The sequence below is a fragment of the Antechinus flavipes genome, chromosome 2 (genome assembly GCF_016432865.1).
Source record: "Antechinus flavipes isolate AdamAnt ecotype Samford, QLD, Australia chromosome 2, AdamAnt_v2, whole genome shotgun sequence".
In the NCBI taxonomy this organism is placed as follows: Eukaryota; Metazoa; Chordata; class Mammalia; order Dasyuromorphia; family Dasyuridae; genus Antechinus; species Antechinus flavipes.
The window spans coordinates 366,359,987-366,380,125 of NC_067399.1; the positions used below are offsets into that span (position 1 = coordinate 366,359,987).

General features: G+C 36.7%; 1 protein-coding gene across 1 annotated transcript in view; it reads left to right on the forward strand.

Moving 5' to 3' along the window:
* SLC22A4 (solute carrier family 22 member 4) overlaps positions 1 to 20,139 on the forward strand; it is a 90,447-nt gene that overhangs the window by 32,947 nt on the left and 37,361 nt on the right. Inside the window, exons 2-3 of the mRNA XM_051978228.1 lie at positions 7,444 to 7,547; positions 11,778 to 11,932. Coding sequence (XP_051834188.1) covers positions 7,444 to 7,547; positions 11,778 to 11,932 — 259 coding nt within the window. The remainder of the gene's footprint in view (positions 1 to 7,443; positions 7,548 to 11,777; positions 11,933 to 20,139) is intronic.

The following is a 20,139-nucleotide window of genomic DNA, read 5'->3' on the forward strand; positions in this document are numbered from 1 at the left end:
CTTTGTTTAGCTACTGTGTATTAATATGTCATTGAGAACTCACATTGGCTGCTCCTAATTTGGTCCTAGTATATCTCTCCCATTCAAATAAAATATTAAAAACTCTCTAATCTCTATCTTGCCTCAGTTTCCTCGGCATTACAGGTGGACCTTAAACTGATAAGTAGGGGAGTGTCTCCCCCAAGCATGTGAAGGCTTACTCTGCTGAAATGAGTGAATGAAAACAATTTGCTTCAAGAACCATGAAGGTACTCGTTGCATCCTGGACAACATTGCCCGACATTTTTACTTTTGTCTTGCCATTGGACTTCAATGGCTTTGTTAGAAAGCCAGAGGCAGATGATTTTGTATAACTGTGTCTCACTTAAATCCAATTCATATGGGATATCTCTGGTCTTCTTTAAAAGTGAAGAACAACACTCAAGCAGCTCCTGATCATTTGAGTCTCAATTCTATCATTTTAGTTTGAATCTCCATCTTATTATTCAAAATGATTCAATTAAAGCACACACACTCTCCCTTGCAGACTATATTCCTGTCTTTCCACTGCTACACGCAGAGCTACAGACTAATCCTATTACTTAAGGTTTACTCTAGATTCGTTAGCAAGTAACAGGGAGGACCTGAGGTAACTTTTAACCCATTTCCTTATTAGTATGACTACCAAAAGGGATTTTTTTACCTTAGCCAGAGAAGGTCCAAATGTTGCACCATCAGGCCAATCGGAAGGAAGATACACCTGGATTTAAAAGACGCTGTTGACCTTCACTCAGCTTTTTGATCATTGAGAGAGGCCATCGACCCAACTTACTGGTTATTGCTAGCCTAACTAATAAATTGGTTGTGTTCAGGTCCCTGGCTTTGCTGAAGTGTCCAGTAATTCACTTTATTAACAGCTATACAGGTCATTGTTAACCAACTGTTATTTTGCTCTAGAGAAAATTAAGCCTCAGACTCATTTTGCTCACCACAGAATCAAATGAGAACATATTTTTGCAAAGCACTTAACCCAGTGCCTGCACATAGTAGATGCTATATAAATAATAGTTCTCTCCTTCCTTAGATATAGATTCTGTCTCTTTTTTTGGTTTTTATTATTATTTCTATTATTAGAACTTAGGATAGTGCTTGACACATAGCAATCAGTGAATTGGTTTTTATTTATACTAAATGGGATAAAATGAGTGAAGTTCTCTCATGGGAATGTGGCCTTAACTTCTAAATGAGACTTTGCAATAACAAGTTGAGCTATAGCTAAAAAAGCTGCAGGTGTTTGTCTTGGATGAACATTTCTCCTCCTGTTTTTCCCACCTCTTAATTAGCATTTAAGTACTTCTTTTAAAGGTGTTGAGGGTTTTGGGAAGTCAGGCAACAGAATTCTCTCATCCAAGAATTTCTGCTTGTATAGCAGTTCTCTAGAGAAATTTGAATTGAGTTTGTTATTTATTCTTTTATTTCTGGTGTAGATTTCCATGTTTAGATTGTAAGCCTAGATTCCTCCAGACAATGGGAGAAAAGGTCGGAGTTGGAGGGGAAGGGGCTTCTGTGTTTAGGGTCTATTTAGTCTTGTGCTTTGCTCTCCTCTACAGACACTTTGTCTGTTAGGAGTTGCCCTTTCTTTTGATATCCTAATAAATTCTTTTTTTGTTTGTTTTTTTACCTGAGTGTCTTTGATTTTTAATTTGGGTAAGGGTCACTGTCCCACACTGTTCAAAGAATTGCAAAGTTGGTCTGAAAAATGCTTAGAAGATTTCAGAACTTTGATCAATATCTAGTCAATCAACTGGTCACTACCAGTTGTGATTTCAGAACATTTTAGGATGAAATATTCCTCCCAACTGTCTACAGAGAGTTGGTTAACTATTGGCCAGAAATGAACATGCTTTTCCAGATAACCCCAAGTATTAATTTAATTGTACTTATTTTTCATGGGGAAGATAACCATAGAGGAAAGGAAGTCATTGGAAAGTAACACTGATGTTTAAAAAATTGTAAGAAAGATTGACAAAAAGAAAAATGTGAAAGAGAAAAAAAGCATTAATAAAACACTTTTTAAAGAAACAATCAGAACCAGATTGTGAGGAAAATTAAATATCAAAAAATAATTTGTTTGTATCCTAGAAGCAATAGGGTAACAATGAAGCCTTTTTTTTTTTTTTTTTTTTAAGAAGGAGAGGGTATGGTCAAGTCTGTGCTTAAGGAGTATCAACTTAGCATCTGTGTGAAGGATGGATTTTAGTGGAATTAGGCTGAATGCATAATCACGTTAAGAGATGACAAAAGATGATAAAGCATCATGGCAATACACAAACAAGAATCTCACAGAATGAGAAAACCTGGATAAGTTGAAACCTGAATTTTGGAGAGAATTCCATGTATTGATGGGATCATAGATCCAATGAAGTAAATGCTACAGTGCATTTCAGAAGACCATGAGCTTCAGGCAGTGGGTATTCTTAGTACACAGCTAAGTGAATTACCTTTTTCAGCACGCCTCCCCACTCCACCAAGCCCAGCACCTGCACTCAATAACCCCTAGAGCTAAATACTTGGCAACTTCTCAGTTGCATGCTATGTTTACAACCTGAAAAAGATCTGGAACATTCTACCTTGCTCCAAAGGGAATGAGCTACCACTTGCCTATAATTCTTTGTCAACAAGGAATTGCTTCCCAACAAAAGAATCTTAACTCATTCTTTGGAAAAGAGAAGCTCCATCTAATGAATTTGTATTTGTTGCCTCAAAGTTTCAATTTAAATGCCAGCTCCTCTATGAAGTCTTCTCTGATAACCTTCTATGGTCATATAGCATTTTATATTTCAAGCATTCATGAATATGAATAATTATCATCCATGTCATAATACAATATCTTGTCTCTCCTGCTAGTCTCTTTGAGAATTATGTGATATTTATCATTGCATCTCTAGCATCACCTACTAATAAATATTTGTTGAATTGAATTGGATGCACACATATTCCACTTCTTTAAAATGCGAATTCATACATGCTTATTTTTAAGAAATTAAAATTTGGCTCAATAATGAGGTGATTCAAAGAAATTCCAATAGAGCTCTGATGGAAAATGCCTTCCATATCCAGAGAAAACTATAGAGATTAAATGTGAATTAAAGCACTGTATTTTCACCTTTTTGCTATTGTTTTTTGTTTGCTTGGTTTTTTCCCCTTTTGATCTTATTTTTCTTGCATATCATGATGAATATGGAAATATGTTTAGTAGAATAGCATTTTTAACCTACATTGGATTGCTGCCTTGGGGAAGGAGAAAGGGAAGAGAGGGAGAAAAAATTTGGACTACAAGGTTTTGCAAAGGCGAATATTGAAAACTATTGTGGAATGTATTTGAAAAAAATTAAATACTATTTGTTAAAAAAAAAAGAAATTAAGATCAAAGAAATTACCTATGTTTGGAGAATGTAACAATGTCTTGAGATGATTGGAGATAATCTTGGTAATCATGATGTCCATTATGGGGGCCACGGGACATAGAACTGGAAAGTTCCTTACAGATCATCTTAGTCCATCCCCCACACTTTAGAGATGAAGAAACTGAGGACCAGTGAGACCAGTAATTACCTGAATTTCCCTTAAGTATCAAAGTTGAGAGTCAAATCTAATTCTTCTGATTTGTAATCCAGTTTCACTGAACCATGCCATATTGCCAGTATTCTCCAATGAATTTTCACCCCTTTAGTAGATGCTCTGGGGCAAGCTGGTGGTGGACAGAGACCCAGACATTATCAGACAGTAAAAACAAACTAAAAATGCTAGGCAAAATGACTCTGTGATCAGCTTTGCAAGAAAATCTGAGTGTTCCTCACACTCCAGAACACCTTGTCCTCTTTCTTCACTTCTTCCTGCCTAATCACCTCAATTCTCCATGAAAAACTTTTGCTCCCCTTTTCCTCTCCCCCTCCATGTAGAATGTTTCCCAGGAATCACCCCCGGGGCATGAGAATTCTTGAATAGCATTAGAGAGAGCAGATGCTGTGTGGTTCCCCTGAATCACTCAGCTGAAACATGCAATGGTCAAGTCCTGGGAAGGTTTGCCTACCTGAAAATCTATAAGATTTGAATTCAACAGACCTGGCTAAGCAGTATGCAGAACTGGCAGAATATTCTTGGAGAAAAGAAGGTGGGTTGGGGTTTATGGAAGAGGTCTAGAACCAGAAGAGAAGGGCCCAAGCTAAAATCCTTGACTGGAATGTTCTAGTCATGTCTCCAAGGAAAAGACACTAATAGTTACTTGGGAAACACTTGGCAAAAGTGGTTCTGCTAATATCTTAAACATAGGACATATTGAAGACTTTTACCAGATTTTGATTTTCTGACATATTTCTTTGTGACATTAAGTTCTGGAGTAAGCCATGTTTTGGGCATATGGGAAGAGTAGATAATGATCATAATATCTAATATTTATATAGCACTTTAAGACAAACTGTTTTATATATGTTGTCTCACAAAAACTATGTGAGGTAAGTGTTATTATTGTCCTTATTTTACAGATGAGGAAACCAAAACTAATCCACAGCTTGAGTCTAAGTTAATATTTGAATTTATGTCTTTCTGATTCTAAGTCCAAAAAATTATTTATCTATCTAGGTACATCACCTACTTGCTGTAGGCATGACTGGCAGCCACAAACTAGCAAATGTTTTTCACTTTCCTCTACCTAATTCTAAGATTATAGGTGCTAATCTGTAACTGAATGGCCTGATTTGGGCACCCATTAGTACTTCAGCTTTGAGTCCCTCAAGGGATGTTAACATCTCAGGGGATGGGCAGAGAAATCGCAGAAGGCTGGTATTTTCCACTTCAAGTGCACTTGTGCCCTTTAGCCTTGTTCCTTAAACCTTGCAAGGGCCTGAGGTGTTTTTTAACCTCATTGAGATTTAAATCACTAAGGGATGCTGCCTTTGAAAGGAAAGTTGTTATTTAAATAAAGATTTCTACTTGGGTTTAAAAAGAGTTTGAAATGTCTTTTCTTTGACATTCCATTTAGGACAATCTCTGGAGCATTTTGGATCATCTTTGAGGAATGAAGAACTAAAGCTAATTTTACAAATTAGGCCAAATACAGATGTGATAGACACATATCATCCCAGCCTTTCTTTCTTTCTCTCTTTTCTCATATTCTAAAGTCTTAGATTATGTATTTAAAGAGAGAGTATGCACAATTCTGGGATGCACAGCTTTGAGTAAAATGAAGGAGATTAGAGATGGGTAGGGAATCAGAGAGAAAATAGGAGATAGATTCTTATATCCTGTGTATTTGGAGTCTCTTAAAGAGATGAAGGGAAGACAAGTTTTAGCTCAGGCAGGGTCAATACTTCACAGATTTCCCATTTTGTTTTAATTATTCTCTCAAAACAAGACATAGCAGCATCTTAAGCAAGGGACACACTGAAAGAATCACAGAATAACCAAATTTGAGTTGGAAGATATTTGAAGAAATTATTATCCAGTACAACTCATACATGAAAGGAAAGAATCTATTTAGAAAATATAACAATACTGGGAAGACAGAGGATTTCAAAGGGCACTTCCCCAGATTCCCCTTTAAAAATGGTTCTTCCATTCTGATCAATGCATTGACTACCCACAATTCCAGTAGATTATTGATAAAGTAGATAACCCATCTCCTAATAGAGAATGAGAAATATAGAAGGAAATATACAGTTTTGGACATAGTCAATAGGGAAATTTGTTTTGCTTGAGTAGGATATTTGTTATAAAAATTTTATTTTTCTTTATTTCTAAGGAGGGGCTGGAAGGAAGAGTCAATAAATGCTTATTAAGTGAAAAACACAAAATTTTGAAATGTAAATGGCTCTTCCCCAAAGAATCAATTAAAAATTCTAAAATATCTTAAATAATTGACACGGATTTTTTTAGACTAAGATGTATTCCACAATAAAATAAATTAACAATCACTTCTCAGAAGAAGAAAAACAAATTATAAAATATAATCACATTTTTAAAAGGTTCTAATAATCAGAGCAATGCAAACTAATAAAACTTAAGGTTTCCGCCTTATATTCATTGAATTGCCAAATTAAATAATGAAACCCAGTACTGGTGGATCTATAGAATTTCCGTAACAGGAAATCCTGACATCAGTGAAATCACAGATCCTGATACACTCCCATCTTCTACCCCTGCCAATAGCAACAATAGCCAAATGCATTGCCAAACACAGGGACATACAAGTAAGATGTGGCAGAAAAAAAAATCTTAATTCTTCAATCACACTGCCTCCTCCCCCTTATTGTGCTGTTTTAAAAAATTAACAAATGACAAATATGAAGAAATATGGGGAGACTTGTGTAAAGTGATACATAATAAAGAGAGTAGACCAATAGTCTAAGATGCTGTTGTTTGTTTTTCATTTTCAGAGGACTAATGACAACACCTTATCTTGACCTGCACATGAATTGGATTTGAGGCAGAGTTGCACAAAGTTGTCAGCCTTACTCTTTCTTCCAGAGTCATCCAGTTGCAAGACAAAAGCTGGGGATATATGACTTTGGCATCTTTAAAGTTTTACCAAGTTTTAAGCACTCCTCACTTGTTTTCTTCTGCCCATTCTGGGAGGAGGGGGGAAGGGAAGGGAATCTTCATTTATATACTTGGAATAGACACCTCCCTAACTCACTAAGAGGTTTGTGGCTTATTAGTTATGCTCAACCTAGTTTAACCTATCTACCTAGGTGCTTTACGAGGATGTGGCCAGATCTTAGAAAAGGAAGGGAAATTGGGCTCTTTTTTTGGCTGTTGTGTAAAAATTAGTCTATAATTTAAAAAAAAATAAAGTAAATTTATAGTTTCATGTTTAACGAATTTTATTATGTCTTTGTGTATTTGAATATTTGCTTTTATTTATGTTTACTATGTATAGAATGGTAATTTCTTCTTTTTTTCAAGGCAATTAAGTGCTAAGTTTAAATTGTCTGAGGTTGAATTTGAACTCAGGTCCTCTTTACTTCAGTCCTGAATGAAAATCTTTCAAACAACAGTGAAGGGGATTATTCCTAAAACAACTCAGTGAGGATCTCAGAACAGAAGAAGTGACAAATATAGTCCCAACCATGCATCTGTCCCCTCTCCATACGTAGCCTCCTGCTACCTCCAAGAGCTAACCAGGAGTTGGTGCACCTGTTAGACCCAGGTACTTTCTGGATAAGACCAAGGATGTAAGCTCTCCATTAGAGAAATACATTTTAAATAACACTATGTGCTAACTCATGAACATGGCTAGAATCTGCCTCACATTGATATGTTAAGTGATTCTAACTATCTCTTCCTACAGATATGCTCAGTTTAATCTAGACCTTAGAGTGAAGATATTTCATTGCAAGGTTGCCCAAAGCTCTTGGATCCCTTCTGGTGATTCCATTTTAATATGACTTGTTTCTTGTTTGGCAGTGGAATATAGTGTGTGATGAAAACTGGAAACCTCCACTGACAACCTCATTGTTCTTTGTGGGCGTGCTGATGGGATCCTTCATATCAGGACAACTCTCAGACAGGTAAAGAGGATCTATCTCTAGGCTAGAGGACATCCTCGATTGGTCGGCTTTATCAATATGCAGAAGAGTGGGGCCCTGTTCTTTAATCCTGACTAAAGAATGCCATGATAGATAAATCCTTTGACTGACATTTAACAAGCATTCAGGAATGAGACCAATTCTATACTATCTCCAACCAGGACTGAGGGTTGTGAGGGCTGACCAGGACTGACATTAAGAGGCAAAGCCCCTTACCTGGCTGCCTTGGTCTTACATAATGGAAGTGTGAAGCTGCTTAAAGATAGGAAGCTGACCTCTCAAAATCTTCCCTAGTCCAAGAGTTCCACAATAATGGTCTCACTCATTTCTGTCTAGAGAGACCCCAAAAGTTAACAGGATTTTCAGTTGTGCCCGGTGACCACATTACAGTCTTCCAGGTCCTCTTTAAGAAATGAAGAGGCTCCAACCATCCTGGAGAACAATTTGGAACCATGCCCAAAGGGCTGTCAAACTGTGCATACCCTTTGATCCATCAGTGTTTCTTTTGGGTCTCTATGCCAAAGAGATCATAAAAAAGAGAAAAAGACCCTCATATGCAAAAATGTTTGTGGCAGCCCTGTTTGTAGTGGCTAGAAACTAGAAATTTAATTGATGCCCATCAGGTGGAGGATGGCTGAATAAGTTGTGGCATATGAATGCTATGGGATACTATTGTTCTATAAGAAATGACCAGCAGGCTGATTTCAAAGAGCCCTGTAGAGATTTACATGAACTGATGCTAAATGAAGTGAGCAGAACCAGGAGATCATTATACATGGCAATAACAAGACTATGCGATGATCAATTCTGACAGATGTAGATTGATTGAGATGATTGAGGCCAGTTTCAATGATCTTGTGATGAAGAGAGCCCTCTGCACCCAGAGAGAGGACTGTGGGAACTGAGTGTAGATAATAACATAGCATTGTCATTCTTTTTGTTGTTTGCTTGCATTTTATTTTCTTTCTCATTTTTTCCTTTTTGATCTGATTTTTCTTGTGCAGCAAGATAACTGGATAAATATATATACATATATTGGATTTAACATATCTTTTTAACATGTTTAACATATATTGGATTACTTGTCATCTAGGGGAGGGGGATGAGGAGAAAGGGAGGAAATTTGAAACACAAGGTTTTGCAAGGGCCAGTATTGAAAAATATTCATGCATAGATTTTGAAAATAAAAAGCTTTAATAATTTTTTAAAAAGAAAGACATGAAGAGGCTCCTTCCCTTCTCTCAAGATGGCAGACAAAAAAACCTAAAAGGAATCAAAGAAAAAGAAAATCAAAAAGGAAAAAAACAAAAACAAAAAGGAAGATGGGCTGAAAAGGTGGTGAAAAAGCCTGGAGAGCAGTGTAGTCAGAACTCAGAGGGCATCAAACACCGCAGCCCAGAGTGACCTTTACTCCTTTTCTGAACAAAATAAGGTCAAGGTGAAAAGAGATGGAGAATTTTGAACTGTTCATCTCAGTACCTTATGTTGTCTAAAGAAGATTTTAACAAAATATTCAGAGGAAAAAAAAGAGGTTACAGAACCAGTGATATAAAGAACTTGAATTTGTATAGTACCTCACACTTTTCAAAAACACCTTTACATTACATTACAACCCTGTGAATCACTTTTTATTATTCATTTGCCAGATTCAAAAACTGAGAATGGAGAAGTGACTGGTCCAGAATCACACAGTTAATTAGTGACTGAGTGATTACTAACTAATTAGTGACTAGAACACAGATCTAGTGACTGACCTGGGTAGTGGCCCATACTTCATAAACATGTAACTTTCTGACTTTTAAAGAGGTGCTCAAAGAAAAGTGCTCTAAATTTTGTCACCTTCCCATTAGTACAAAGGGCTGTTGTCTCATAATGCTAAAATTCAACTAAGGATTATATATATATATATGCCCTATTTCTTTCTTGCTACCCCTTTCCCTTAGCCCACAGTTGTTGCTGCTGTTTCCTCTGGTTATAGCAGACACTTAGTAGCTACAGTATCCTAAACAGTCTCCATTTGAATCAGGAAAAAAAAATTCTTCTAAATTGAGCTTTTTAAACCAAGCTCATTATGTAATGGATATAATCTAGGTTCTCCAAGGCTGCTTGTTTTTCCAGCCAGCAGAGCCGGACTCTGACAAATTGTAAAGCATGTGTATCTAATCCTGGTGAAGAACGTTTTTATACAAGGATCAATTTAGCTGAATTCAGATTCCATGAAAACTTGGTGAAAACAAATTTCCCTTTTAAATTCTTTGGTCTTTTATTCTAATATTATATTTAAACAACAACAACATAGAACAGGCACCCAAGGCAGAGGATGGGGCAGACCTCTCCCTCCTGTTCCCAACCTCCTTTCTCTGTCTTACAATGCCCAACGGCTAAAATAGGTAACAAAAACAGCAAGAACAAACACAAGACAGGTCTGCAGGATGTTACTCTCCCTCCTTCTGTAGGCTTAGGATTCAGAAGGTTGAAGGATTGAGTAATAGGGAAAGCTGACTGCACCAAAGTGGTGAAGCTTTTAGAAACAATAACTACTTTTCTTTTCAATAGTATTTTATTTTTCTATATATTAGTTTTTGTTAAACTTTGTGTTCCGAATTTTTTTCTTTTCCTCCCTTCCCTCCCCTTTCTCCAAGATAGTAAACAATCTGATATAGGTTAAATATGTGCAATTCTTTTAAACATATTTCTATATGTCATGTTGTTCAAGAAAAAATCCTTAAGAAAAAATAAATGAGCAAACAAATAACAAGGGGAAAAAAGGTGAAAATAATATTATTTGAACTATATTCAGCCTCCATAGTTCTCTGTATGTGGATGGCATTTTTTATCCCAAGGCTATTGGAATTGCCTTGGGTCACCTCAAACAATAACTCTTGAAAACTGTTTTATAAGTAACTAGGTGAAGCAGGTAACCTAAACTGATAAAGAGAATACCCATACCAGGGAAGTCATGAATCTTTGAATAATTAAAGTATAGGAATCATTGCCTAGTCATCTCCCATCTGGTCATTTCTCAGTTGACAACTTTTGAATTTTGTTGTTTGATTTTAGTTTTTGTTTGAAGGGGGGAGGAGATCTGGAAACCTGTGCTTTCATTGATACAGGGAATTTCAGGTAAGACATTTCAGATCAGAATAATGAATTAGCAACTTTCAGTCTTAGAGAATTACCTGAGAGGGACTAAGAGTCAGTCATAAAGATTTATTAAATGCCTACAATGTGCCAGCCAATGTAATAAGCACTGGTGATACAAAATAAAGCAAAAGACAGGGGAGGCAATGTGCATATAATTATGTACAAATAAGCTATAGACAGGATAAAATGGAGATAACAGAGGGAAGGCACTAGAATTAAAGACAGGGATGACTTATGCAAAGGCCCCAGTCAATGAGAAAAGAATTCTCTGCTGGTCATCTACCCCCAAGTGGCCCATTCAGCAGTGCCTGAATACTGCTTCAGAGGATAGAGGAAATAGGGAGAGCTAGTCATGCAGTTGAGGATGTCAGTCATCTCTGTGATTCAGAATCCCATGACACTCTAGTACCCAGGGACCATTCATTGACTTTAGACATCATCTGGTCTAACTTCCTCATTTTAGAGTGGGGGGAAAGATGGAGGTTTTTAGTTAGGTCTTGTCTCATGGAGGTAAACCCCCTTAGTTTCTTTTCTTGTCTTGTATGAGAAATGAAACTCCACTTGATTACAATGCTTATTGAATTGCTGCTGTTTTTTAATGCATTTTTATTTGATTTTTACATCAACTTGACTTCCAAATTTATTCCTCTTCTCCTTCTCCTATCAATTGAGCTATCCCTTGTAACAAAGAATTTTTTTTAATTGGGGGGATGAGGGAAGGAGAGTAGTTAAGCAAAATTAACCAGCTCACCAACCAAACCTAACAGCATATAAAATTTTCTACACCCACCCATATCCCCTATATTTGCAAAGAAAGGAAAAAGATTCATTTTGTTATTTCCTCTTAGAGCCCCAGATTGGTCATTATAATTCGGCAGTATTCTGTTTCAGGTATATTTTGTTCTTTTTTAGAATCATTGAAATCATGTTTTCCTGATTCTACTTACTTCATTTTACGCAAGTCTTAATATTGATGTTTACCTGAACCCAGAGAATCTCTTAGTCCCTTTGAAATTCCTATAACCTGATGTGTATGTATGTGTGTGTATGTTGCATTGTGTTTTTAAGGTTCGGCAGAAAAAATATCCTCTTTGGGACTATGGCTGTGCAAACCGGTTTCAGTTTCCTGCAGATCTTCTCAGTCAACTGGGAGATGTTCACTGTGCTGTTTATCATCGTGGGCATGGGCCAGATCTCCAACTACGTAGTGGCCTTCATATTAGGTAGGCTGAAGAGCTGGGAAGAAAGGTCATGTGCTTCTCTTCCCCTTTCTTCCTCTTCTTTCTTCTCTTCTCTGGCTTGCTCAATTCTTTTCGATTGCTTTTACAAAGGGTGAGACAGAAAAATAAAAAAGTAGAGTCTCCGCCCTCTAGAAAGTTACAGAAAGCTTCCTCCTGATGAAATGGTCATCAGAACCTCCACTCAGTGGCTAAGTATTTTCTGTTATTCACCATACAATTATATACATTATACAATTATATACATTATATAATTATATGTATATATATATATAGCTCCTAGTTGGGAGCTATGAACTCACAGGCTCAGCTGGGAAGCCAGTCTACTTAAATCTTGTTATTAAGAAGCAGAAAAAGTGCCTGAGGGATTCATGAGGCCACCTGGGTGTCATTCCTAAACCTAGACTCAGAACTCCTCTCTAACTTTCTTCCTCATCATTATCCAGCTCCATCCAGAAATAGGGTCATTCCCTCAGGAAGAGGTCCAATGAAAATGTTGATACATCCTGAGCCATCAGCCTATTCTGCAGTATCTCACTGAATTTTGTGCAGGTGGGGTCAGGGTAGCTAAGTAAATGAAAGGGAACACTTTGAACTATTAAAAGAGGAGCTGGGTGAGACTGTAATTTCCTATGTTGAAACCCAAAGACCCAAAACAGCAACTTGCTTCAGTTCTTCCACAGAGAGGGCAATCTTTCATATGACTAAAATTTAGTCAGTTTTAGACTATTTTGTCAAAAAAAAATGGCTCAAACATTGAACTATTAAAATTCTATTCATTAACTCTTCTCTATTGTATCAAACCTATTATCATCCTCACTGGACATCTTATTAATTCTTAATTTTATTGCTATCTTTTTCATATCACCTTCATTTCTAAGTATATCTCAACTTTATCCTACCTAGAAAATAAAAAAGAAAGGTTAAAGAGGGATAAGAAGGGAAGGAGCTCAACAAAAATTCCCAATATACGAACAGAATCTGACTAAATATATGCAGTGTTTCACCCAGAGTTCTCATCATGGGCAAAAAAAGGGGGGAGGATATATTTTCCCATTTCCTGTGTGGGGCCATACTTGGTCATTATAATTGCACAAGTTTCAAATTCAGAATTTTTTTTATTTTTTTATTTCTATTTACATTGTTGTAGTATAGTTACCAGATGCTTTTAACATTATCTTTTTAAAAAACTTGTTCAGAAAGAAGGATTTCTTAATTTTAGAAAGATATATCTTCCCTATCTCAGGATTATCCTCTGGATTTTTAAGTCATGCAAGGGCCTTGAATCAGCTTCTACTTACATAAAGTTCTGACTCATAAAAAGAAAATATGACAAATCAATAAGCTTCAGCTTAGACAGAATGATTGATCCTGAATGTTAACTCTCCCTCCTCCCAGAGATCTTTAAACCTGAACAACTCTTGTCTGATATGTTTTCTTTGAAGTGAACATATTTACAACCTCTGTTTGTGACCAACCAGATGTCACGCTCAAATTCCATTCCTTCAATCATTGATGAAGTGACCAGAAGTCCAGGAACTGAGAAGGTTCATGGGTCACAGTGTCAAAAAAGAAGCAGGGAAGAGAGAAGGTAGGACAAATTATAGATAAGAGGAGTACACTGGAAGATGAGTTCATGGCCCTAAGATATTCCAGTGGTACTAAATAATGCTTTCTCCTCTCTCTAACTATCTAGTCAGATATTCTCTTCATCAGAGACTGACAAACATAGGCAAATTTTGCCCAAGAATTGAGGGAATCACAGATAAGGATCACTACAGAGTCACAATAGACAGTTCTTTCCTAGCACCATCAGGAAGGAAACAATGTTGAGCTGGTTCTGTAGCTTAGAACAGTCATTTAACAACTTTCAAACCTACAAACTACTTTTCAACTGTCACTACAAAAAATAAAATCTCAGTAAATTCATAGGAGGATAATTTTTTATTTTGGATGAGACTTGTAGAAAGGAAATTAAAAAAAAATTATTGCTCTGCATCAAAAACAAACACCTAGATGTTCCAGTGCTATAGGAGAGTCCACAGAGCACTTAAAAGATTTGCCTTCATCAGGCTATGCTTTGGTTACGACTTGATGAGAATAAGTAAGTCCAAGGTGATAGGTTTGATTCTTGCATAGCTCAGTGGATTTTGTTCTGTTCCCAGGCTATAGATCAGCTTTTAAACTTTAAAAAAAAATTTTAACTAAAAAAAAGACCCCAACTTACCCTAGAATAACTTCCTTATCTCCAGTTTTAAAATTCCCTCATAACTCTAGCCAGATATCTCACAGACATGGGCCATTGAACGTAAGGAAAGCTTTTTGAAATAATTTGAATGTCTCATCACTGTGGGACCATTGCTGGTGACCCACTTAGAGGTGAGGACTTATTGAAAAGAGTATTATTTTGTATGTAGAAGCCAAGGTACTGCTGTTACTAGAGCCTAAGTCATACTGGTCTGGAAATAAAGAGCCAAAAATTCCTATCATAGCCAGAATCCTCCAAAAAGGAAGTATTGGAGAAGAGTATTCACTGAATGTTCTTCTTAGTAGCACATTAGGACAATTGCATTGTCTTCATTATACCCTTTTCAAGAAGAGAATAGGCCCCCAAGGATTCCTCCTCTTATAGCACACAAGAAATACCTGCAATTGCTTATCCCTTCAGTTATTTTGGAAATCCCTGTGATAAAAAGAATTCAGTAGCATCTTCCCAGGTCTGCCTAGTCATTAAAATATCAAGGACTATTGCATACCTTATAAACTTGTAAAGAAGGGATTGAAGAGGTTATTCAGTTCAAACTCCTGACTCTCTGAATGACCCAATGTTTGTCAACCCCCAACCTGCTCAAGAGGGGTGGGTGTCTTTCTAGAAATGACTTACCCTTCCATGCACCATTAGTGTCTCACCGGGAGTGAGATATCCTTGTGCTTGTCTTGCCATCAGGTCAATCTCCTTTTTCTTCCATGGAGGAATAGGATGATAAAACATTGGTCTTTAACATGATACTTTGCCTGCCTGAAAATTTGAACATCTTCATATAGACCTCCCTTTTGGTACCACCACTCTCCAGTTTTCCTCAGAAGTTGACTTCCTTCCTTTCATCATTTTGGAAGCTCTTTGTCCAAGTCCTGTCTTCAAAGGCTTTAACAACCCTATCCTCCTTGGGAATACTTGCATACTTCATTCTTTCATCAGTTCATTCAATAAGTAATTCTTAAATATTTGTCTGTATCTAGGCACTAAGATTACAAAGACATTCATGAAACAATCCCAGACTTCAAAGAGTTACATCATATTATGGGCAACATCATAAAGACATTAAATGAATATGAACTGTATGCAATCAATGCAGAGTAATTTGGAGAAGGCATATTAGCAACTGGAGAGACCACCTTGGTAGGAGGAAGTAACATTTAAGTTGAGTCTTGAAGGATTCCAGGGATTTTGCCTATCATTGTTATTGTTCGGTCATTTTTCTCTATGATCCACTCGGGCTTTCTTGGCAAAGATATAACAGTAGTTGGTCATTCTCCTGTCCAGCTCATTTTACAGTAGAGAAAAACAACACACAGAGGTAAGTGACTTGCTCAGGGTAACAAGCTAGAATCTGGAACTCAGAGGATGATTCTTTCTGATTCTAGGCCCAGCACACTCTGTGCTACCTAGCTGCTCACTCTTTACTTAGTAGATGTGGACAATTAATGGAGAGGGTTGATGCCTTTGTGTGTAACTATAATCCCTCTGCTGACACCAGCCATTGATGGGAATACCCCCTTGAAATAAGACCTCAACTTGAGTTTAGACTACTGTGTATCTTTCTGGCTTTGAATAAGACTATGAGCTGAAATGCAGTAAGAAGTCTTTCTAAATTGCAGTTAGATTGCCTCTCATTTATCCTCTTATTGATTGGGACAATCATCAGAAAAGGACATTTTAGAAACATGTGTAATGTAGAACAGAACTTTGTCTGAGGCTATATGGATTGATCCTTTTTTTAAATTCTATGTTGAGTTTTGAGGGATTCTTTGTCTTATTATTATGTATTATCTAAATTTGGCTTGGTCCAGCAGGTTCAGAGTTTCATTTGTTTACAATACAGTATGCACTTGTGAACCAAAGAGAAAATGGAAGCCTGAGAAGTCAGCAGGCAGAAAGGAAGAGGGAGAGTATTCTAGACAGGGAGGATGGCCAGAGAAAGTGCCACGAGTCTAGAGATGGTATGTCTTGGTCATTGAATAGCAAGGAGACCAGGATTATTGGATCAAAGAGTTTGTGGTAGGATATTAAGATATAAAAAGACTAGAAAGGTGAGAATGGGCTAGGTTGTTGAAGGACTTTGAATGACAGAGAATTTTTACATTTGATCCTAAAGGCAATTAGGAGCACTAGAGTTTACTGAATAAGGGGATAAAATAGTCCTGCATTTTACAAAAAATCATTTTGGTTACTGAATGGAGGATATATTGGAATGGGGTGAGACTTGAAGCAGGAAGACTATTTTCATAATTTGGGTTTGGGGTGAGGAGGGCCTACAAGGTGTGTTAGCCATGTCAGAAAAGAGAATGGAGACTTATCCAAGAGAGGTGGCAAAGATGAAATCGACAGGCTTTGGCAAGAGATTGGATATGGGGATAGTGATAGTCTGGAATTGAAGATGACATCTATATTTCAAGCCCAAGGAACTGTGAGGATAATGTTACCCTCACAGAAATGGGAAGTTAAAGAAAGGAAGAACTTTGGATGAAAGAGAATTACTTTGGTTTTGAACATGCTGAGTTCAAGATCTAGTTTAACACATCTAGTTCAAAATGTCCAAAAAGCAGCTGAAAATACAAGATTAGAGAGGATGGGGCAGAATTGTAGATTTGAGAATCATCAGCATAGAAAAGCTGATAGATAAGTGATTGAAATCAACACAAACTGACTACTAGATAGAAAATAAGGTACCCTCTGTGTGAATGGGCTTTGTAAAGAGTTATACTGAGTTTCTACATTCCCAGGCAGCTTTTTGTTAGGTCAGTTTCAAATACTTGTGATTTTTCTGTAGGTATGGGAACTCCCTCCACTGAATGATCACAATCTACTTATAATTTATTATTTAATGAGTTGCTTGAGGCTCAGAAAGATTAAATTACTTGTCTGTGGTCAGACATCTAAGAAGGGTTGTAATCAGAATTTGTGTCCAGTTCTTCCTTTCTCTAAGTTTTGTCCACTGAGTCAGATTATCTTTCTAATTTATTTGATAATTATTTGGAAATATTCTTAGCCTAGAATCAAAGAATCAAATTTACTCTAAATGTTGTTGTCATTTAGACAACATGTGACCTCATGTGGGTTGTTGTTTGGTTTTGGGGGGAGTTTTTTGTTTTTTTTGGGAGGTGGCAAAGACATTTTTTTTGCCATTTCTTTCTCCAGTGGATTAAGGCAAACAGGTTAAGTGATTTGTCCAAAGTCATACAGTTAGTAGATGTCTGAGGCCATATTGAAACTGAAGTCTTCCTGACCCCAAGCCCAGCATTCTATCTATTGAAACATCTAGCTGTCTCTTACTGAGATCAGTGAAATTAAGAAGAGCAAGATTAGAAGGGAGGAAACAAGTTGTGTGGAACTTTTTTCTTAGTGTTGTTTCAGTTCAAGATTTAGCAAACCCAGACTTCTTCATTTTTGTAACTGTCACCATGATATTTATGAGTCAATACTGAGTGCACCGCCTTTCTAAAGACAGACTATTTGGGGAAATAATCTATTACCTAAGAAAAAAAAGTTTTCCCTAACAAAAACTATGAAAACAATTATGAAAAATGTTACATGGAAGATGATTAACAATCTGGGAGAAAGACATCACATGTCTACCCTAAATGAAAAGAGAAAAGGACATAATGAGACCTAAGAATTTGATTGGTATAACTTCTCCAGGAGCTCAATAGTAGCAGAAAAATCCAGGTCAACTCCTCTTGTATAGGTCTAAGCTATTGAGAAGTTTCCCCAAAATAATGAGTAGAATTGCTTTTAGGCACCACTTGCCATGGAACTCCTTCAGTATTAATGATAATATGAGATCAGGATAACACTCCATTTAAGTAGCACTTTAAAATTTTCAAAGTGTTTCACATGTATTTTCTCATTTGATCCTTATTACAACTTTGGGAGAGAGATGCTATTATTTCTGCCCGTTTTACAGATGAGGAAACTGAAACCAGGGAAGTTAAATGATTTACTCAGTACGTAAAGTTAAATGAATGTGTGAAACAGAATTTAAATTCAGATCTTGCCCATTCAAATCCAGAATTCTATCTAATGTACTACTTAACCATCTCTTTGGTAGAAGCCTCTCAGCCTTTCTGTGATTCCAAAATGAATCAGTTTGTAGTGGCCTCCAATTTATCCCATTCCAAACATCTTGGTATATAGGGGAGTATAGACCTTTGGAATTGAATGGATTGGGATTATGTTGGAATATATAAATATAGTCTCTACTCACTACTTGTGTGACCCCAGCCAAGTCACTTCTCTTTCTGTTAACCTCATCTGTAAAATGCCAGGGTTAAACTTCTAAAAAGTCGTGGTATATCTGAATCTATGAACCTGCAATGCCATAATTCTCTAGATATACTTTATGTTGAGTCTGGAGAAGGAGAGATAAGCTCAGTTTGGATAAGTGAATTAACCAGGTAAAATCAGCCTGAACACAGGCTACATCTGGGTTAGTGATAAGTGAGGTGGGGCACTGAGAGAAACTGTTGACTTTCTACTATCTTGAATCCTGACTCTTGATTTCACAGTCTGAGTTATCCTATTCTCCAAGCTGCCTGGACTGCTTAAAACTGTTAAGAGGCTGTTAACGGCTTTTGCAGACTCATCTAGTCTTCTACTCAGAAGGCTGTAACATTCTTGTCTATGCACTCTACTGGATGCTTCCCTTTTCTATATCCTATTATTATTATTCTGGGATTTTTGTGAATGGTTATTTAAGTCTGAAATAGAACACGAGTGAGTGGTGACTTTGGAAATTAGCTGTTTCTCATCCCAGTAAATCCCAGATCTATTTAAATTGAGCAAATTTCTCAAACTCTAGAGAAATTTACTGGCGATACTCCCTAGGACTAAAGGTTTTACAACAGCGACATCTAGTGTTATTTTTTAAGATCAGAGCTTAAATAGTTGTGTACTTGAAGACAATATCTTAAGAGAGCCAGTCTGGAAGACTCAGATTCACCTCTTGTCTCTGATATATACTGACGATGTGACTGGGCAAGCCACAATCTCTTTACTCTTTGGACACATCTCTAAGAATAATTTGCAAAGAAAGTGCCAACCTCCAGTGGTAGAGGGAGTTTCCTCGTCAGGAGTCCTCCATTCCAATGGAAGCACATGTCCAGTCCCTAACTCTTTATCTGACTAAACTTGTTTCTATCTCCAGATGCCTCTCAGCCCTCAATCATCAGCCATGTATGCTCAGGTTCTTGAAAAGGGTCATCAGAGAATCTGGAGTTGTTTGCATCCTTTGGCCAATACCACTCATAAAAGTTTCTCATTGCAGAACTAGAGTATAATCAAAGTATAATCAATGAGGAAAGGGAATGGGAGAGAAAGGAATAATCATTTATATATTGTGTATATAATCATATATAAACAATCATTTATAATATATACCATAATGTAATTGTTTATTTATGAATAATAATTATACTTATTATGCTATATGTCACATAAATTATATTTATAAGGTATATAATTATAATAATCATTTATATACTACTATGTGCCAAATACAGTGCTAAGTTCTTTTTAAAAATATATGCATAGAGATAAATATATGGGTATATTTGTTTGTATATATGCATACATACACATGTATCAATTACCTCATTTGATCCTCATAACATTGCAGCAAGATAAAGATTATTATTTTACATTTTACAAGGAAACTGAGGAAAAGTTAAGTTACTTGCCTAAGGTCACACAGCAAAGAAATGCCCGAATCATATTTGAACTCAATTCTTCCTGTCACCAAGCTGGTATTCTATCCGCTGTGTCACCCAGCTACCTTAGGAAGGGCGATAGCAAGAAGACTCATCAGTATATTACCTGAGGATTGTTTAAAAGGCATTGGTGATGTTTAGCCCAGAAAAAAGGGGGTGTTTCAGGAGGAAATCATTCCTGTCTTCAAATATTTGAAAAAATGACA